Consider the following 22,577-nt stretch of genomic DNA (forward strand, 5'->3'; position numbering starts at 1 on the left):
AACCCACCGGTCTTTGAGAACCAAACCCAAGTCGATTTGAGTCCAAACCCAAACCCAACAATGGTGGAGCATTCACACTTGGCGCCTTTGACTTTGTCCTTATCCAACAATGATGAGCTCCGACAGAGAGAAAAAGAGAGATCTTCGAATTTCTAATGAGAGAGAGAGAGAGAGAAAGAGTTAGGATAAGAGGAGAGATGAAGAGTCATGGAATAGCGAGTTCAAATGAGAGAGACCTCAAAGGAGGGAGAGAGGTGTTGAATAAAGTAAGAGTTTTTTTTTTTTTTTTGAGAAGAAAAAAATAAAGTTTTTAAGTTTTAAAGGTTGTCTTATTTTAGATGTTACTTTACTAATTTGTATAAAAAAAAATGCATTTTGACTCCATATATGGTATTTTTTGCTTTTTTTTTTTTTTTTTTTTTGAGAGTACGAGCTATGTCACATCTTTGGAATTTTTGCATTCAAGTTGCTCACTAATTATCAAGATAGTAAAAATTCATGAATTTTTTTGTTTACATAAATTTTTTAATTAGTCTGTATATCTCACGTACTACTACACTACAAGTCGTACTAAACAACTTATTTATCTAAAAGTCTAAACGACACAAGGAAATGACCTCATACATAACATCACTACTCCCAATTCCCATAACCTCCCAAACACGCCTCTAAAAAGGAAGGGACGACCCCCTTTCCCCACTGATATTTTTCCACAATCCCCGACCAAGCATGAAACAACAACAACAACAACAAATACTAGAGATTTCTCCAATTTTTAATCTCTCTCTGTCTTTCTCCAAATGAAACCCTATTTGGTCAATTTTTCCTTTACTCTAACTCACTGAAAAAACATCCCCACCTCGCTTCCATCTGTAACCTCAATTTCTCTCCTTTCCTTTCCCTTTTTCTCTCTTCCATTATTTTCAACCCACTCCAATTTCTAATCCTTCGATTTCACTTTTTTTTCGCCAATTCAAAATCCCCAATTTTTTTTTTTTCCTAGGGTTTTCGGTTTTTTCTTAATCGCAAAATGGAAGGGAACAAAGACGACGCTTTGAAATGCTTGAGAATCGGTAAACAAGCTATGGAAGCTGGAGATCGAAGCCGAGCCTTGAAATTCATCTCCAAAGCTCGTCGTCTCGATCCCACTCTTCCGGTCGATGATCTCTTATCGGAGATTGAGAAAGAATCCAATGGTCCCGGCGATCCACAACCTCAAGGCTCTTCGGGGCCGAACAATAACGGCACATCGGAGCCATCGAAACCGTCCGATCAGCCATCGGTCCGCCACCGAGGTCCGTCTTCATCGTCGGCCTCATCGGCATCCGCATCGGCCTCGTACACGGAGGAGCAAATCGCGATCGTGAGGCAGATTAAGAAGAAGAAAGACTACTACGAGATTTTGGGGATGGAGAGGAGTTGCACGGTCGAGGATGTGCGAAAAGCGTATCGGAAACTGTCTTTGAAGGTTCATCCCGATAAGAACAAGGCCCCGGGCGCCGAGGAAGCCTTCAAGGCTGTTTCCAAAGCGTTTCAGTGTCTCAGCAACGAGGAGAGCAAGCGGAAATACGACGTTTCAGGGTCTGACGAGCCCGTTTACGAGCGCCGTCCTGCGCGGCGTGCTCACAGCTATAATGGTGGATACTACGATGCTGATTTTGATGCGGAGGAGATATTTAGGAACTTCTTCTTCGGTGGAATGGCTCCAACTGCGGCTACGCAGTTTAACGGGTTTAGTTTTGGGCAAGGAATGGGGCATAGGGGTGGTGGTGATAATGGGTCCAGTGGGTTCAATCTTCGGATGCTAATTCAATTGCTGCCAGTTCTGCTCATTCTGCTTCTGAGTTTTTTGCCGTCTTCTGATCCCATTTATGCTCTTTCGAGGTCTTATCCTTATGAGTATCGGTTTACCACCCAAAAGGGTGTTAATTATTATGTGAAGACTACCAAGTTTGAGCAGGAGTACCCGCCAGATAGCGCGCAACGGGTGTCACTTGAAGGGAAAGTTGAGAGGGAGTATTTTACTATACTTGCACAGAATTGTCGGCTCGAGATGCAGCGGCGCCAGTGGGGATTTATTCGTGAGACGCCTCATTGTGACATGCTACAAAAGTTTGAATCTGTGGGGGCTTGACGATTTGGATCAAGGTTTTTAACTTTCTAATTTATCTCCTGTGTTTTTGTTTAAGATTTTACTGTATTATGAAGGTTACTTTTGGATCACTCTTTACAGAATATTAGTTAAGCAATGCTGAATAAGTCATTTTGTTCCTCTTCTCCCTAGGTAGGGACTATATAGGCAGGAAACTTTTGATTACATAATTCACTAGATGTGGTTTTGTATTGTGAAATATTTGTTTTGAGACATGCAAACATTGTTACTTTTAGTATTCTGCTATTTAACTTTACACATGTTTAGATAACAACAACCATTAAAACTTAGTTGGCTATGGATCCTCAATAGAGTAGTCAAGGTTGGTCACATGCTTGTATTCTTTTCCAACACGTGTTTAGATACTTGATTAATTGTTGGGAGTGGTTTGATTGCAACTAATAAGCAATGGCCTTAACTATGCTATGCTGGGTTGACAAATTCACTTTGAAGGTTCTAAACTTGGCTGGAATATATATATATATATAGAGAGAGAGAGAGAGAGAGAGAGAGAGAGAGATTAAATTGTTAAATACCAGTTAAGAATTTTTTTTTTTTGGGTGGTAAAAAGGGGAAATTTATATAATAATTAAAGAGCACGTTACATCAAGTATGTCCATTAGACACCTGTAGTTGGTGTCTATTTACAAAATGAACCATGGAGCACTCTCTAGGAGTACACTTCTGCAAACGGGCCCATATATAACTACAAGATACAAAAGATGGACACTGTGAATAGATTTTCAGTTGGCTGCTTTGCTCCCTTCCCCTTTTTGCAAGCCTGTCCGCCACTCTGTTTACCTCATGGTATGTATGATGTGGACAAACCATCCATTTTCTGTCTAGGAGGATCCTGCAATCACAAATTAAAGGGTCCAAGGCCAGAGCCATATCCCCAGGAGAAGTTAGGCAATTTATAACTAAAGTAGAGTCCTTATGGGGTCAGCCTGTGGAGATACATTAGAAGTGGCTGGTTGAACTTCTCTAAACTCCTAGTATATGATGCGGGGGATGGTACTAGAGTGAAATTTTGGAAGCATCTGTGGTGTGGGGATTGTACTCTCCAAGAGGCCTTTCCGAAGCTTTATTGTATTAGTAGGTCAAAGGATTCCTTGGTGGCTGAAATTATGGGTTGGTCTGCTGGGAGGTTTCACTAGAATGTGCAATTTCGTCGTCCACCCCAAGATTGGGAAGAAGAAGCCTTTGATCGGTTTATGGGGTTGGCCTATTCTTCAACAGTGCGGGGGTTTGGCCCAGATAAGATTTGTTGGAAGCCTGCAAGGAATAGAGATTTTGAGGTTAGAGGATATTATAGTTCCTTCTATCCTCCTACTGTTGTTTCCTTCCCATGGAGAATGATATGGCAATCGAAAGTTCCTCCACGGGTGGCTTTCTTTTCTTGGTTTGCTTCCTTAGGTAAGATCTTAACAACAGACAACCTTCGTAAAAGACGTGTGATAGTGTTTGACTGGTGCTATATGTGTAAGAGATGTGGGGAGTCGGTGGATCATTTTCTACTTCATTGCTCCATAGCTTGGGAGTTGTGGTCTTTGGTTTTCTGCTTGTTTGGTATTCAATGGGTTATGCCTCATATTGTTCTTGAGTTATTTGAGGCTTGGCAAGGAAAGTTTACGCGACATCGTCACATTGATGTTTGGAGATTAGTGCCTCATTGCTTGATTTGGTGCATTTGGCGTGAAAGGAATGCTAGAAGCTTTGAGGGTTGTGAACGTTCTTTGATAGAGATTAAGTCTTTTTTTTTGCACACTCTCTTTGATTGGAGTGTGGTCTTTTCTCATTTTTCTTGTTCTTCTTTTCCTATTTTTCTTTATCGTTGTTCTTTTGTTTCCTGTTTTGTGACCCCATAGTACATCCCCAATGTACTCGGCTTGGCACTTTTTCTATTATTAATAATATTCTTACGTTACTTATCAAAAAAATAAATAACTAAAGCAGAGTCTACCTCTATATTTAAAATTATTATGCCTGCATCCCATGCCATGTATAACCTTTGCCGAACTGCCCAAAGCTCAGCTATATTGTTGGTTGTTAAACCTATGTGAGGGGGAAATCCAATGATTCATCTCCCTTGAGAATCTCTTATCACTCCCCCACCTCCAACATATCCTGGATTGCCTAAGGTACTTCCATCGATATTCAGAGTAACAAATGGATCAACAGGAGGTTGCCAAGAGATGTTTAAGATGCATTTGGGAATCTATGTTGCATGGACACGACACGGACACGGACATGGGGATACGGCAATTTTTGAAAAATAAGGACACGACATGGCGGAGACACGACGGTTAAATAATTAATTATATTTTATATTTAGGCATATTTTTTAATATTTTTAGACATAAAATACGTTTATGTCTAGCATTTAAATTATGTAAGAACTACAAATAACTAAACTAACACCCAAAGTAGTACAATAATACACAATATTTAACTTTAATAAATAAATAAAACTATAGCAGGACACACAAAAACAAAAATCACTAAATTCATAATAAATATTATAATTTATAAGGCTAAAGAAATACATTAGTTGTAAGAGTGGGATTAAAAAAAAAGAAAAAATGCGTTAAACTGATAACTTATATAAATGAGTAACAGTATTGAACTGAGTACACCCATTACCATTCAGTCACCAAAGGGCTTTGCTTCTCCTTCTTCCTCACACTCTTTAACAGTTTCAGAAAGAGGGTTCAGATTGTGCATGGTTGGGTGGTTGCCCCTCTCTGAACCCAATGATTTCACCAATTTGGCCCTTCAAATCAACCACCCAAGACCCTTCTCTTCCAAACCCATTACCATTCAGTCACCAAAATTAATATTCGAAGGAAAGAAAAAAAAAAAAAAACAGAGAGGGGAGGTCGGATCTGTTGTCCACGCCAAAAGAGAGAGAGAGAGATCGCCGAAAGGGACAGGGCACGGCGTCACTCGACGTCTATGGAGCTCGTCGATCGGCCCGATCTAGCTCCGGCAAGGGACAAAGGGCAGCGGCAGAGGTCAGAGGGAGGGTGGGTTGAGAACTTGAGAGGTGGGTTTCTCAAAATGACTTCTCAAACTCAAAATCTGTGATTTTTTTTTTTTCTTCACTACTGGTGTGTTGGACGCGTCGGAGCCTCGTCGGAACCATGTTGGCGCGTGTCGGAGAAACAAAAAAAAAAAAGAGGACACTCACCGGACACCGGAATCCGGCGAGTCGTACCCGTTCCGGTGTTCGACACGTGTCTGACACCGATATGACGCCAAAAATGGCGTGTCTGTGCAACCTAGTTGGGAATGCTAGATTTGCAAGGATGAATGAGTAGAAAATACTCCGAAGATAAGTGAAGGGTTCTGTGCAGCATTTGATTACGGGTGTCAGATGGTGGGTTAAAAATCCTCTTTTTGCAAGATAACCAAAGTTGCCAAATCCCATATGCAAAAATAATATTCCAAGGGGTATAATTAGAGGTAACTGGAAGAAATTGATGTCTGTCCAGGAAGAGCAATACAAAATTCTATGGCTCACATAGAATCCCTTATAGCATGCAAAGTGGTTTCAGGAATATTACATCTAGGACAATCATGAGTAAATCCAGGGAAATTGGCCAGATTTTGAATAGGGAAGTTGTATGTGAGTTTGGTAAAAAGGTTCCTGTGAATTCATGGGCTGTGACTTGCTGCATCCAAGTTTGTCAGTTGATATTTATGTGAAGGAGCTATTTTCCATGAGATAGAACAAAGGCAGTGTTATCTTGTTGGGTATGTGGGATATTGTTCACAAGTGGTTCAAGGCAGTTAGTTGGGGGCAAGTTTGGATCTCCAAAACTTAAGTGAAGTAAAGCTGTGAATTTGGTACTTAAAACAATAATTAATGTTTCTAATTTTTAAATTGTACTGATCTGGAGTGGCTACTGCCTGGTGCAATTGTGAAATTCTTAACTGTCAAGATAATATGGGTTAGATTCTTCAATCTTGACAGCAGCTACTTCATTCCAAAATGCTGAGAATGTGGCAAAGACTATAATGGAGTATGGCTAACTGTAATGGGTTATATGTTTACCCAAGTGATAGATAATGTTTAAAATATATTAGATGTGTGCAACAAAGTGCACAGCTTTGCAAGTACTAGACGGTTTTTCATGTGTGAATTATAATTTTCAATATATATATAAAGCTTTCAAAAAGATTGTTAAGTGCCATTATTGTACCTTTGGCATTTGTGCTTAGTTGTCCTTATACTTCTAAATATTGCATGTAAAATTATATGAAAGGGCTAGAGCTACAAATTTTTTTTACAAAATGTTGATGTGGTGAGTAGTTATTAGTAAGTAAAAAATTAATGTTAGTGGTGAGGCCAAATGAGAATGAGTAATAGTTTGCCACATTAACAGTTTGTAAAAATGTTGTAAAAAAAAAAAAAGTGCCTGTAGCATTACTCAAAATCATATAGTTTATGGATTAGCTGCAAATGTTGCCGCATTGGCTTGCCAACAATTGACTTCCCCCCACCCCCCTTCCACACACCCCACAAAAAAAATTCCAGGAGTTATTGTTGTTTTTGTATATGGTAAAACATGGCAACTTTTATCTAGAGTAATTTGTTTCTTCTTTGCAGATTGCTTGTTCAGTGCCACTGGCCCACCGTCTTAGCATTACCTATTCTGAAGAATGCACGGAGACTTGGGAATCTGCACAAGAGTAAAGGGTTATAGCACCTTTAGCTTTATATCTAGTAGACTAGTTCTACACTGCACCATGATGTTGTAAAATTATTGCCTTTAACTATGTGAATGCTTGCTGCAGTTTGGATGCGTCGGGCAAGTTAAATCATTTTTTAGGCTATATACTATGTTGAGTATAGTATTCTTTGTCATATTCTGTATGTGTTTGTTAAATGAGTGGCTTTTTCTCCCAACCCGCAACATTTATTCATGCTAAGGGCATAGTTAAGAGGTTGATTAGATATGTACGGTTATTAAGCTTGCAAAATACTGGGGTTTTCTTTAAATTATATGCTGTTTTGGCATCGTTGACAAAGCTTTTAAGATGATCATAATGTTAGAAGTGTAGAGTCGAAAGTCTTGTATTTTAATTATGTTACAATGGATTGAACAGGTAACCCTTTTCTGTATGTTAATCTAGAGGTATTTTTGATTATTAATAAAACTATGGTACAGTTCTTTAGGTAAAGTACATTAAATTCCCAAATTAATCCATTTTTAAACAAATAGCACCATTGAAGCTATTATCCTTGAGAAAGAACATTGGTTGATTACCTTTCAAAAAGAAAAGAAACAACATTCGTTGTGCTTTATTAGTCAACACAACTATATGTTTAAATTTATTTAGAGAATCTAATGTGTTGCATCTAAGCAAGTGTTTACATATTTTGCTCTTATATAGTTCTATGCTCCGTTTTGTTTTGAAATAAAATATTTATTGAAAAATATTTTTCTTTATTTAGGTGTTTGTTTGCATGTAAAATGTGGTCAAACTTGTAAAATATTTTCAGTTGATCGTAAAATCCTTTATAAAAAGTAGTAAAATGTGATAGAAGGATAGTGTGATGGAAAATTATGACAATGATATGGTAATAGTAGAAGAATAGTGTGATGGAAATATCTAATTTAATATGGAGGAAGTTCATTTTATGGTTACATTTTTTTAATCTGAATTTATTTGTTTTCAAATAGAGATAATCATTTTACGTTAGATGTTGGTTGCGATGGATGGTAGTGATAGCAACATGTGGTATTGATGGTAATGGTGACGGTAATAATAGTGGGTGGTAGTGGTGGCGGTGTGTGTTAATTTGAAGAGTAATCAAAGTAGTCAATATCGTTAATTTGAAGAGTAATCAAAGTAGTCAATATCATACTGGTACCAATTGGTTTCTACCATACTGGTTACTAGATTGGTGCCAATATTCTTTTAAAACATTCGGGTAAAATTTTGTTATTAAAAAAATGGTTATAAATAAAAAAATAAAAAAATTATACAGCTAATATATTAAGTTAATATAGTTAGTTGAATTTTTTTTTTTAGAAAGTAATTAGTTGAATACTTGGGCGCATAAAATGTGTGTTCTATATACTATTTTTATAAACATAAATAAGGGAAGATTAGACTTAACCCAACTGTGGTTAAGTTGGTTTTGATTTTGCCATTTGTGGTTTGAAAATTATCATTTTACCCATTAGAGATGTCCTCCGTCATGCCTCCGTAACTCACTTTTGTCAAAAAACAAGGGTAAATGTTTTATGACTCTTTCTTCCCTATCACAGTTAATATCAAAAAACACATAACAAAAAAACTAGAGAAGGCTCAAAGTTGAATTAGAAGGCTCGTGGCAATCAAGATACATCAAACACTTTGCTACTCTCAAAATCGCACAGAAAAAGGTTTTATATTCTTCTAAAGGACTAACTCGTTTGAAGTCGAGTTCCATGCTTCCAGGGAGCACAACTACGACGGGTGATTCACTGCCAATTACAAATTAGTCCTTTTTATACCACAAGAGCTGCTATAACAAATAAGCCTGAAAGAGATTGCAAAAAAAAAAAAAAATGTCATCTCCAAAAACTAAACGAATCTTTAGGTCTGTACTTAAAAACAAACGAATCATTCATTTAGGGTTAAAGCCAAGAAACCATATCGTGGTAGTAAATACCCAAATAAAGATAGAAAACCTGACGAGAAAGCTAGGGACAAGTGAAAGGCTCGTTATTCGGGGAGAAATCCAAGAAGCCAAAAGGGACATTAGATTACACCATATCAGACCATCACAACACAGCTATACGAGAAAATTAGAGAGAATCCCTAGTAAAAAAGAAGAGTTTCCCCAGTAGAGTAAAATACCACAAAAAATAGTATTCTAGGAATTTGTAGTAGAAGAGTAGTTTTGAGTTTTGACATGCTGCACCACTAGGATAACTTCCTCTCTTCCATGAAGCCCTCCTCACCAAAATCTCTCTAAAAGAATTATTCCAGCGAGGCCACTCGGATTCAAGTCTTAAACTTCACAGTTTTGTGCACCTTTAGGAATAAAGCAACAAGGCTGCAAGAGTTGGGGCCGAAAACCTTGTGGCCCAACCCCTGTTATGAAGTACATATATATATATATATATGAGATTACATATGCTAACCTATTGCAAGCTAACATTTACTTGATAATATTTCCTTTGGGTTTTAGTATTTGCATGCAGGTCATTAGCAATAACAGAAAAATAAAAGGTCACTGCTCTGTTGAAAGTGGGAAAAGGTTCTTTCTATGGCAGTAGATGGAGAAAGGTTTCTTCTGTGACAAAAGAAGACGCAGAAATGTTCCTTCTGTGGTAGAAGAGGAGAGTAAGTCCATTTTGCATGAATGTTCTTCGGACTTTGGATTTAATGTTTGTGCACAGACTTGGCAGCGGCAAGATGAGACCTCCAAGTCCATTCTGCAAAAATGCCGGACCTGGTTCCAAACTAGAAGCTGTCTAGTGGTTTCAGGACATGTGTCTAGGGTGTGAAAAAGTAGAAAAAGGACCCTAACAATGGATCAGCTGTAGACCAACAAAGTGCACAGATTTGCAAGTACAAGATGGTTTTTCCAAGTCTCAACTATAATCTGCCATTAGACATGATAAATATTTCAAACACATTATAGCTACAAGATAAGCATCAGTTTTGAAAATGATTATCAAGTCCATCATTGCACCTTTTGTATTTGTGTTCAGCTGTCCATAACCTTATAAATTTTGCATGTAAAATCATATAGTTTTTGGATTAGCTGCAGAGGTGTAATTACTTAAGAGAGAGAGAGAGAGGATAGCATGGCTACTTTCTCTTTGGCTTACCAACAATGAACTCATTTTTTTTTTCCAAATTTCAATTAAATTATTTTCGTTTTTGCATTGTAATGGTCAAATGAGTAAAATGGGAACTTTTATCTGGAGCAATGCGTTTCTCCTTGCAGATAGCTGTTTAAGGCAGAATGGACGAAGCTTATAAGATGGTCATAAAACATAATGGTAGATATATATAGGAGTAGAAGTCTTGTGTTTTAATTATGTGAAAAAGTATTGAGTTGGAATTCCTTTTTTGTATGCTTGTCTGGAGGTAGTTTTGATTATAGTTCTCTTAACTCTGGACAAAATGTGGGTTGTCCCATGAAGCAGTAGAACTCAACCATGGTTTCCTTCTATTCGATGTGATGCTTACTAATCTAACTCTCCTCTCCATTATTCCATTTCCTGCAATATTTTGTGGATAACAAGTTGATTTTTTTTTTTTTTGGTGTGTGCACGTTTTGGGGGGGACTGGTGGAAAACTGATGTTTGAAGTACTGAAACCATACCCTAACTTTCTATTTTAAAACAACCATTCCTTAAATAAAAAGGTTAATGTAGTATTAGGACCAAGAATCTTGGAGATTGAATTCTTTAAATTAAAAAATTAATGTTATATTAGGAAGAAGAATTTAACAGAAAACTGGAGTTGACATGATTTTTTTTAATAAGTGCATTTTGGACCCCAATGTGGAGGGAAATGTGATGAAATTCAAACTAATAACTTTCACTTCATGAGGTCTGGTTCTTAGTCGATTGCTTTATCTCAAAGTTCAATTGACGCGAATACTAACTCCATTAAAAAATATGAATTTTTGAACAAGCATATTTGAAATTTAAGAAATTACAGTCTAATCAAGTAGTTGTTACACCTATGATTAAGTATGACAATGATGTAGTTGTTACTTGTTACACTGATGATTAAGTATGACAATGACTTTGTAATAGTGGTGGTATGGTGTGATGGTGTTGGTGGCAATAGGGTGATAGTGATAGCGGCGCGTGGTAGTGATGGTAATGATAATTGTGGCTGTTTTAGTGGTGGCAATAGCAATGATAAATATTATGATTGTGGTAGTAGCAATGGCAACGTGAAGAGTAATAGTGGCACCATGAGAAAGATAATATTGTTAGAATTTATCATTGACACATTCTTCATGAAATTTGAAACTCCGGGATTTGGTTATGGTTGAAAACCATTCAATTTAAAGTTTTACAGAATTTTGAAGTTACTCTTCTGTTGGCATAAAAGAGAATTAACATTGAAAAACATAAAATGACAATTTTAAAAAGAAAATCCTGCATCAAAATTTCTCATCCAAACACTCCATATGATGGTAAAACAAAGGCTAGTACAATGACTGGTACTAATTATGAATAATCTTGAATATTACCTTTCAGAGAACAGAGTTGTAATTTTTATGAAAAAAGAAATGCATCGTTGAAATAAAAATTGCTGATCACAAGTAAGCAGAGAGGGTATTTGTATGATGCAATAACAGCCATGACAAATGTTTTATTCATCCATAATATGCTCTCAGTCAAGGCCATAGCATTGACCCATAGAAGAAAGTTTGTAGCAGCAAGATCATGTTGTCCAAGGCACTGAGGAGATTAACAAAAGAAACATCTCATCCAATTGATATCAACCTTAACAAGTATATTTAATCCAAGTCTGTGTTTTGACTGTCAGTCTACATAACAGAAAAGATATTCAGATCTATAAAATTTATCCGGAGTATGACCAAGCCTAATCTCCTATATATCTCCTTTCTTCTTGGTCTCTGTTAAATCTGTATTGTGAGAGCCATGTATTGAAACTGGAAATTTATATCTCTAATTCTTTGAGGTAGCGATCAGCAATGCCAATGTGCCTAAAACTATGTACTGCAAGAAGATATGGTAATTTAGAATTGAAATATGCAAGTTTAAACTGGTAAAAAGAAACAATTTAATTTCACAAGCAGTGCCAAGCCCAAGGAAAGGTTACATAATTTAAACTGAATGAACTTTTTTTGTCATAAGAAAAGGAAAATGGATGATTTGAAGCAGTTTTGAGAAAATGTCTCATTTCTATTGATAGAAATAAAGGATTTTCATGCTGCAAAAACTTTAAAATTTCAACACAAGCAAACCTTGATTATGGGGTTTTCAGTAAGGATAAGTTTGATCCAACCAACATAAGGCAATAACCTGCATGGAAAAGGAATATAATTGAACATTGTGCAGATCAAAGGAAGTCATTGATTAGGTTTCTTTTGGATACAATATATTGACAAGTTATGACCATATGATGTAGATCCTGGAAGAATGATCAAACCTTTGGCTTCATGAAAAATTGAGATGCTTAATGTACAGGTCTATGGTTTATTATATTTAAAAGCCAAATAGGCACTGATAATCTAATGGACAAAGACACTTTTAAAGAGCTGGATATGCTTAGTCATTTAATTTTAGCCTAGGCAAGCCCCCAAGCATGAGGCACAATCCCCATGAAGAAGCCAATCAAATTAATTTGTCATTGATATGACCATGACAAGGCAGGGACAGCACCACAGGAAAGCAAGCACTGAGGGACAAAAGGTTCATCCCACATGGGAGCAAAGACCTGCAAACCCCCGGTTTCCATCAGCAGCTTGCTCTTGTGTGGTATTGGTGAAATGAACACTATTTGCCTTGCAAGAGTGTGTTGCCTAGACAACCCCCAAGCATTAGGCTCAACCCCATGAAGCCAACCAAATGAATCAATCATCGGCATGCTTGGACAAAGCAGGGTCAGCACCTCAGGAAGATATTTTATCATGCTCATGCATTTAGCTCCATTATGCTTGATGTGGACATTTGTGGAGAGAGAGATGAATGATTGTATGTTTGAAGATGTGAAAGCCTAATTGGTTCAAATGAAACGGGCTTTCATAAGAACATTGTTCAAATGATCCCAGGTTTTGGGTCCTATCAATATCCTCTCTCTTGTAGATTTTATTGAATATTTATTTGTGTGTTTTTAATTCCCATTCATTTGTAGTTCTTTATACTATTTTATGCATATCATTTGTACATCAGGTAGTTCCAATTTTCCAATAAAAAATAATGACTTAGAAAAAATATTGACATAAACTGACATGAGTATATAAATCAACTTATGGTATCTCTAATATAAGTTTATTTGTGATGTCCTGTTTATTAATTAAAAAACTTTCACTGTGCATAACTAAAATCTATATAACATTTTCTTCTAAAAATAAAATAAAATATCTATATAACATTCTGAGAATGCTTTGGTCTTTTGACAAGTTGGTAGTAAAAGAAGAGGTATTATTCTACATGTGAACTTTACCCAACAACTCTCGCAATGACATGGTGTCGTAGCAACCAACGTTGGCCTCGAGCATATAATATCCTGTCATCCAAATGATTACTGTCCCCTGATAAAATTAGCAGAAGGGAAATTAGAGTCAATAAAGTGTAGTATTTGCTTAAACAGTATCATATGATTAAAATCACTCATACTAATACAATCAAACTAGATTTCAATTTGAAAGACAATATAAATTTTCATGACTATGTCAGGTTTGTGCAATCCCATAATAAAGACTGTCAAAGAGGAATTTCAATGATGAGCAATGATAAATTTAGAGATAAATAATATAGTACCTCTTGTGAGGATATAAACTTTTCCAGTATTTCGGTGCCCATGAACCTGACAAATAATTAAAGATGCATCTTTAGCGCAGATATAGATGTTGTTAAAAATAAACAGCAACGAATGAATATGGCCTGGTGCAGCAGAAGCAATTTTTTTTTTTTTTTTTTTTTGAGAAACAGCAGAAGCAATAAATTATTCACTTAATTGATTACATAAAAAGTTATAGATGTTGGGGTATAAGATAGGACTGACTGAATATAAAAGCATTAACCAATATTGAGGTAGGACAAAACCAAAAGGATGCAAAAATAAGATTGAAAAATAGAATAATAAAGGATAAATAATCTAGGAGCCACTACCTAGGCTTGCTTGGAGTCAGCGCCAAACAAGAGAGAGCAAAATCATACCATTCCAAGAGAACTTTTACTAATCAATTAATAAAACTGTCTCCATAGGAGTACAATACTGTTTTATATAGATTACTAAGACTAAACCCTAATTCTAATTGTAATTGACTTAGGAAATCCTAATAATTGAATAACGAATATACTCTTAATTCTATGAAATTTAATAAAATACTATCAACTTCACTATCTAGATGTCAAGCCTTGGTGCAATGACTTATGAATGAAGTTAAAATACAAACACATGTACTCTTGACTCTAGGAAATTTAATAAAATACCTTCTTCGTGATCAAGCCTTTGCTTCATGCCTTCTGAATGAAGTTATACACTTCAACTTATGTTAAAATGGACGGGTTTTGGTGTTGGAAGCAAGTTTGTTTCCAAGTGTTTATTTGCCTAGGTTTCCAAAGATTCTCAACCATTTTGGAGTGTTCGGCAAATAGATATACCTTAGCTATGTTTATATCATATTGATATGGAAAAAGCAGGGACAAGTGAAGGCTGAGTGACATTGAATAGAAAAAACACACAAATGAAAGACAAACAAGCTGTCAACAGAAAATTCTTACCGTGATTACTCGGTGGGAAATTGGAACATCAAGCCCCTGAAGAATGTACAAAAGATACTATTAGAGCATCCAATCTAGACGCTTAAAATTTTAAGTGGAGATGCACAATCAGCATATAAACCCACATCAAATACAACACCTTCTGGGAATTGTATTAATACCCCCTCTCATATTCAGGTCCAAAGAACCTAACCGATTGAGAGACCAATGGGGCCAACTAACTCAACTGAAGTAGAGAAAAACAGGCCTGGCATGTGGAGCTAAAGCACAATGTATGGATAGCAGCAAAAAAAGAACATACATCTACATTGAAGAGGATGATTTCTCCTGCATGAATGGGATCCCTACTAATATTCAAGAACATGAGGTCACCCTGCCAGAGAATCAAAATATTATGCCAACAAACAGAATGAAGCCAAATAGAGCATTTAATAGTTAGGCACTTCACTACATCTACATAGGAAGTGTCATAACATATTTATATGAAAAAATCCTACTAAGTCAGATTTATAGTTTAAACCCTCAGTGATTAACAACGTGGAATTAAATTAAAAAAAAACATTTAATCACATAACATACTAAAAAAAAAGAAACAGTTACTCTTCCATAACATAGTTACATGAAAAAATCCTATTAAGTCGGATTTATAGTTTAGATCCCTTGGTGATCAACGATTGCTGAAATAAATTAAATAGACATTTAATCATATATATTCGCAAAAATATACCCAGAAATTTATATATTTAGGCCTCAAATATAGGACCAAAGAATGGTTATGAGGTGCAAAAAAGCTTTCCAATGGAAAAATCACTACAAGTGCAAAAGTTTCTCGTCGCAAAATCACATATAGAGAAACAGTTACAATGTCAAAGACTCACAAAACCTTTGTAGCGTAGACCTATGCAAACTCTGTAAGTGCTTTACTTGCCTTCCTACTGCAATATCCCCAAAATTTCTAGAATTCTTTTCCAGTGATCTCCTCTGAACCAGAATCTCTAGCACTCCAAGGACATTTTAAAAATTTTCTCAATGAACCTCGCTAGACTTGGGCTCTCTGGTTTCAACCTCACTTTGCTCACAATGGGATTGAAATTATATGTGGGATATATAAAAATTTCTATGAACTTGGCTTAATCAATGGAGTGTGAAAGAATGCTTAAGATCAAGAACAAAAACGAACTGAGGGAGAGGAAGATTTTTCCTATTTTGCTCTCGAAACTCTCAAAAAATTATTTTTCTTTTTGCTCTCTCTTGGTGCTTTCAATGGCAGCAACACCCAGCCTAAAAAGAAAGCTCCCCATTCTATATTTTTTTTTCTACACAGCCAGCCTTAATACAAAAATGAAAGCCAGCCCTCCTTTTGTTCCACTACCCACATGTGCCATTTGTAAAGAATCTCAGCTCCTTGTCTTTGGATTTTGTTTCAGCCTACTGCACTCAACAAACCACTACATGCATTTAATGAACTTCACATCAGTCACTTAGGCATACTTAAAAAAACAGAAGGCATCAAGTGGCTTCCTTTCAGTCAACAGAGCAAGAGGGCCTCTGCTGCTTGAGCAATCCAAAACCAGGGAAGAGGCCAAAAATCTCTGTGATGGGTACTGTCCGCGCTACATTGCTTGCTCAAGCAAGATTCTGCTAATTGTAATATTTTGATGCAGCAACTGTTAACTGATTTTTTGGATTAAGAATTTTTCATCCTAGTCAAATTTCTGTCACGGAAATTAGCCATCTAAAATCCTAACACTATATGCTTCACTGATGGAATGTATAAGGGTGAACACAGTATAGAATCTTTCATACAGCTTTCTCGGCAAACAGACAAAGTAAACCATGGAATACAATATTCTGTGTTGTTACTGGTACAACTACCAATGCATGGCCATCATCTGCCAGCAATTCCTATCACTACTTAGTAAACCCCCCAGTAATTTTCTCATAGATTTTTTTCCTGATTGGTAAGTTATACATGCATCCAATGAATCTTGAAACCCACAATAAGGATAGGATTTGCCAATTAAATTAGAGCTCTTTGACATATAATTAACACTAAGAGTAATTCAAACATTCATTTATTATTATATTTTGGAATCCATTAATCACATTCACCACACCAGTAATAAAGAAAACCAAAAGCATTTGTATAATTAAAAAAACTGAAGCAACCATCATAATTGTGACAACAAGAATACATCATTATTAAAAAAGAACTGCATTAGATACACAGCTTGTAAATGCAAAATAGGGGTCTAAAGATACATCAAGCACTTTGCCACAATCAAATTGCAAAGAAAAACCGAAAAAGTGTTATGTACTACTAAAGGACTTACTCTCTTGATGCCGGGTTCCATGCTTTCAGAGATTGCGACTCCAAGAAGTGATCCAGGAGAATCAGCACCGGCTAGACATGCTAATCCTTCAGATAATATGATAACTGACGAAAGAAATGAGACTGAAAAAAAAATGCAACCCTTCTTAGAGCATGAAGAAGTAAACAGAATTTTTTTTTTTTTTTTCAAGAACATCAAGTAGTAAACAGAAACTTTTCAAGATTCAAATAAGAAGCAATCTTGGTATCATATATAAACCAATAATAAATTCAAGAACATGTCAAACATGTACATTTTGAGGGTCGTTGAGATAAGAAGCAAGCAGCTTTACTGACACATGGTAAGAGCAATAAAAATGATGTGGGATTAGAGTACGGACCAAGATTGACGAGCTGAGGGAGAGGTCTGAATCTTCTGGATTTGACAGAGTCCACGGTATTTCTAATCCATCCCATTTTCTTTTGCTTTGCTTCTTCTACTTGGTATGAACTATGAAGTATGAAATATGAAAGACGCACAAACTTTTTTATAGTTAGAAAGAAGACGCGGCAACTTTGGTTTGTATAGTTTTTTAGAAATTCGGTTTTTATAGATGGTGGCGTTCGTTGAGTTGGATTGTATATATGTAAGGTTGGAATGGAGGAATTAACTTTCTGTTTTGGTTTCAACCGTTAGGACTTTCATAAGTTTCATTTGAGTATCAAATTTTGTGGGTCCCAAAATGAGCGTTGGGTTGTGGCACAATGAATAATGTTGGACATCTCAATTTGAATAATGCTAATTCTACAACCAAATTCACAACCTGTTTGTGTGGTGAGTTATGAATGGAGGTGTTGTGGACCAGCACTTTACTCCATTATTCACAACCCATCACGTGGGTAAATTGTGAAAAATTTATGAGTTTTGATTGTAATAGCATTATTCCCCAAATTTATGTCACTCCTAAAGTAACGTTATATATATATAATTTTTTATAACAAAACTTACGTGGCAATCTATTACTAGATCTCATTTGGGTTTATTATTAATATAATTTTTTTACTTACTACTAATAATTTTCCATTTAAAATTTATTGTGAAATTATTGTTATAATATTGTGTCCCTAGCTTTATTCATAGGGTAACATTTTCACAACATCCTTACACTTATTTATTTTATTTTATACCTCTGTTCTCCTAAAGGAAAAACTAATCAAAAAAATAAATTAATAGGCTAAAATTAATTGATAAACTTGAGAGTGGAAAATTAATTAGATGAATACTTGCTTGAGAGAGAGAGAGAGAGGTTGGCGTAGAGATGTGCTTGTCTCTCTTTGGCTTAGCAACAATGAACTCGTTTGTTTGTTTCAAATTTCAATTAATTATTTTCGTTTTCGCATTGTTTATGGTCAAATGAGTAAAATGGGAACTTCTATATGGATTAATGTGTTTCTCATTTGCAGATTGCTGTTTAGGGCGGAATGGACGAAGCTTATATGATGGTCATAAGGGTTTTTTTTTTTTTTTGGTTGCTAAAAAGATGATCGTAATGGTAGATATATCAAGGAGTTGAAGTCTTGTGTTTTAATTATGTGAAAAAGGATTGAGTTGGAATTCCCTTTCTGTATGCTAGTCCGGAGGTAGTTTTGATTATAGTTCTATCAACTCTGGACAAAATGTGTTGTCCCATTGAAGCTGTAGAACTCAACCGTGGTTTCCTTCTATTTGATGTGATGCTTTTACCAATCTAACTCTCCCCTACAATATTCCATTTCCTGCATTATTTTGTGGATGACATGTTGAATGGGGATAGATCTTTTATGTAGTATAGCTTCTCGCTCCCACAAATTGTACATGAGCAAGGTGGCATGTACATTGCACTCCTTGTGTGCATGGATGGAACAACCAGAAATTTTTGGGAGTGGAGGGGTGGAGGACTGGTGGAAAACTGATGTTTGAACTTTGAAGTACTGAAACAATGCCCTTACTTTCTATTTTAAAACAACCATTCCTTAAATAAAAAGGTTAATGTAATATTAGGACCAAGAATTTTGAAGTTTGAATTCCTTAAATCAAAGATTAATAATATGTTAGGAAGAATAATTTAACAAAAAAACTGGAGTTGACATGATTTCTTTTTTCTTCTATAAGTGTGTTTTGACCCCCAAGGCAGAGGGAAAAGGGAGATTCAAACATATAACTTTCACTTCATGAGGTTTGGTTCTTAGTTGATTGCTTTATCTCAGAGTTCAACTGATGTGAATACTAACTTCATTAATTTTTATTTTTATTTTTTGAACAAGTATATTTGAAACTTAAGAAATTAAAGTCTTATGAAGTAATTGTGACATCGATGACAAAGTATGAGAATGACTTTCTAATAGTGGTGGAACAGTGTGATGGTGGCAATGGGCAATAGTGATAGCGATAGTGGCAGGTGGTAGTGATGGTAATGACAATGATGTGGTTATAGTGATGATGGCTTTTGTAGCGGTGGCAATAGCAACGATAAGACTGATGATTGTGGTAGTAGCAATGGCAACAATGACAAGGTGGTGGCAGTGTGAAGAATCATAGTGGCAGTATGTGAAAAGTACTATTGTTAGAATCTGTCATTGACACATTCTTCATGAAATTTGAAATTCCAAGATTTGGTTATGGTCAAAAACCTTTCAATTTAACATTTTACAGAATCTAGAAGTTATTCTTCTGTTAGCATAAGCAAGGGAATTAACATTGGAATCCAATCACTCCATATGATGCTAGAAGTACAATGACTGGTACTAATTATGAGTAATCATGAATATTACCTTTCAGAGCATAAAAAAAGAAAAAGAAAAAAAAATGCATCATTGAAGAAAAATTCCAGATCACAAGTATGCAGAGAAGGGTATTTGTATGATGCAGTAACAGCTATGACAAATGTTTTATTCATCCATAATATGCTCTCAGTCCAGGCCGTTGCAATGACCCATGGAAGAAAATTTGTAGCAGCAAGACCATGTTATCTAAGGCACTGAGGAGATTGATAAAAGAAATATCTCATCCAATTGATATTAACCTTAACAGGTATTTAATCCAATTGGCAGTGTTTTGACTGTCAGTCTACAGAACAGAAAAGATGTGGAGTATGACCATGCCTAATTTCCTATCCATCTCCTTTCTTCTTGGTCTGTCTAGAAAGAAAAATTTGTATGGTGAGAACCATGTATTGAAACGGGAAATTTGTATCTAATCATCAGTCATGGCCCGCAATCCCATTGTGACTATAAATATGTACTGCAAGAAAACATGGCAATTTAGAATTGAAATATTTGAGTTTAAAATGGTTAAAAGAAATAATTTAATTTCACTACAAGTGCCAAGCCTATGGAGAGGATACATATTTAAACTGAATGAACTGTTTTTGTCTTAAGAAAGGGAAAATGCATGATTGGAAGCATTTTTTTAGAAAATGTCTCATTTCTATTGATCGAAATAAAGGGTTTTCATGTTACAAAAGCTTTAAAATTTCAACAGAAGCAAATCTTGAATATGGGCTTTTCATTAACGATAATTGTGATCCAACCACAATAAGGCAAAACCCTGCATTGAAAAGGAATATAATTGAACATAATGCAGATCAAAAGAAGTCATTAACTAGGTTTCTTTTGGAATAAATTGGAAAGTTTTGACCATATGCAGGTCCATGTGGTAGAATGATCAAACCTTGGGCTTAAGGGATAATTGAGATGTTTAATGTACAGTCAATGGTTTATTATTATTAATAGCTAAATAGGCACAGACAATCTAACTGACAAAGACACTTTTAAGGAGCTGAATATGCTTAGTAATTTAATTTTAGCCAAGGCAGGCCCCCAAGCATGAAGCAAAAACCCCATGAAGCCAATCAAATAAATCTGTCATTGATATGACCATGCCAAGGCAGAGACAGCACGACAGGAAAGCAAGCACTGAGGAACAAAGGTTCATTCCACATGAGAGCAAAGACCTGCAAAGCCAGTTGCCATCAGAAGCTTGCTCTTATTTGGTATTGGGTGAAATGAATACCATCTGCCTTGCAAGAGTGTGTTACCTAGACAACCCCCAAGCATTAGGCTCACCAAATGAATCCGTCATTGGCACGCCCAAACAAAGCAAAGGTCAGCACCTCAGGAAGATATTTTATCATGCTTGCTTATTTACGTATGTTGTACTTGATATGGACACTGTAGAGAGATTGTACTTTTGAAGATTTCGAAGCCTAATTGGTTCAAATGAATCGGGCTTTCATAAGAACATCGTTCAAATGATCCCAGGTTTTGGGTCTTAGCGATATCCTCTCTCTAGTATATTTTATTGAGTATTTTTTTTGTTTGTTTTTAATTCCCATTAATTTGTAGTTCTTTATAATATTCTATGCATATCATTTGTCCCATGAGGTAGTTCCTATTTTCCAATAAAAAATAATGACTAAATGAAAAAAATTGACGTAAACTGAAATTCATAAAAATCAACTTATGGTATCTCTAATATAAAGTTGATTTGTGATGTCCTGTGTATTAATTTAAAAACTTTTCACAGCACACAACTAAAATCTATATAACATTCTGAAAATGCTTTGATCTTTTGTCAAGTTGGTAGTAAAAGAAAAGGTATTATTCTACATGTGAACTTTACCCAACAACTCTCACAATGACATGGTGTCGTTGCAACCAAAGTTGGCCCTGAGCATAATTTGCCCTGTCATCGGAAGGACTATTGTCTCCTGATAAAATCAGTGAAGGGAAATTAGAGTCAATAAAGGTGTAGTGCATGCTTAAACAGTATCATATGATTAAAATCACTCATACTACGACTGTCAAAACTAGATTTCAATTTGAAAGCCAATATGAATTTCATGACTATGTTAGGTTTACGCAATCCCATAATTCAGTTTGGTTTTTTTTTTTTTTTTTTTTTTTTTTTTTTTTTTTTTTAAACACAACTTCCATTCTAAATAAATAAAGACTGTCAAAGAAGAATTTCAATGTTGAGCAATGATAAGAATTGAAAAAATAACTCCATTCAACCTTTTAGAGATAAATAATATAGTACCTTTCGTGAGGATATAAACTTTTCCAGAATTTCGCTGCTCATGAACCTAACAAAGAACAAAAGATGCATCTTTAATGCAGATATGTTGTTAAAATTAAACAACGGTAAATGAATATGACCTGGTGCAGCAGAAGCAATAAATTATTCACTTAATTCATCACAGCAAAAGTCATTGATGTTGGGATAAAAGTTATAATCACAGCTTTCTAATTCTAATTGACTTGGGATATCCTAATTATTGAATTAAAAATATAATCTTGTAAAACAGTATCGTATGAGTAATAAAAATGATGAGGGGTTAGAGTACGGACCAAGGTTGATAAGATCAGAGAAAGTTTTTATTCTGATCCATCCCATTTTCTTTTTCTTTGCTTCTTCTACTCATGCCTACTGGGTATGAAGTGTGAACTAGTATAAATTATGAAGATGCACAAACTTTTTTATCATTTTTCTTTAGAACGTTAGAAAGAAGAGGCAGTTAGTTTGGTTTGTGTAGAACTTTTGGTCTGTATATATAGTTGGTGGCATTGTTGAGTTGGATCGTGTATATATTAGGTAGGAATGGAGGAATTTTGGGTTCCCAGAGTAAGC

General features: G+C 35.6%; 2 protein-coding genes and 1 long non-coding RNA gene across 3 annotated transcripts; 1 reads left to right on the forward strand and 2 right to left on the reverse strand.

Annotated features, from left to right (window-relative positions):
• Nucleotides 1-654: 654 nt before the first annotated feature.
• LOC115977054 (chaperone protein dnaJ 49-like) lies at nt 655-7,186 on the forward strand. The gene is made up of 2 exons (XM_031098689.1): nt 655-2,148; nt 6,765-7,186. Exon 1 carries the CDS (start codon nt 1,031-1,033, stop codon nt 2,132-2,134), a length of 1,104 nt encoding a protein of 367 aa, XP_030954549.1. The 5' UTR covers nt 655-1,030; the 3' UTR covers nt 2,135-2,148; nt 6,765-7,186.
• A 4,200-nt stretch (nt 7,187-11,386) lies between these two features.
• On the reverse strand, nt 11,387-17,720 carry LOC115956868 (signal peptidase complex catalytic subunit SEC11C-like). Its single transcript, XM_031075143.1, has 8 exons — nt 17,311-17,720; nt 16,932-17,053; nt 14,900-14,971; nt 14,599-14,634; nt 13,633-13,678; nt 13,316-13,403; nt 12,114-12,171; nt 11,387-11,865 (listed from the first exon to the last, which is right to left on the reverse strand). Exons 1-8 carry the CDS (start codon nt 17,384-17,386, stop codon nt 11,815-11,817), a joined length of 549 nt encoding a protein of 182 aa, XP_030931003.1. The 5' UTR covers nt 17,387-17,720; the 3' UTR covers nt 11,387-11,814.
• Nucleotides 17,721-19,961: 2,241 nt separating this feature from the next.
• On the reverse strand, nt 19,962-22,388 carry LOC115976213. Its single transcript, XR_004088266.1, has 4 exons — nt 22,298-22,388; nt 21,987-22,032; nt 21,570-21,657; nt 19,962-20,189 (listed from the first exon to the last, which is right to left on the reverse strand). It is a non-coding gene; the product is annotated as an uncharacterized LOC115976213 (long non-coding RNA).
• Nucleotides 22,389-22,577: the final 189 nt, after the last annotated feature.

This window comes from Quercus lobata, chromosome 2 (genome assembly GCF_001633185.2).
Source record: "Quercus lobata isolate SW786 chromosome 2, ValleyOak3.0 Primary Assembly, whole genome shotgun sequence".
In the NCBI taxonomy this organism is placed as follows: Eukaryota; Viridiplantae; Streptophyta; class Magnoliopsida; order Fagales; family Fagaceae; genus Quercus; species Quercus lobata.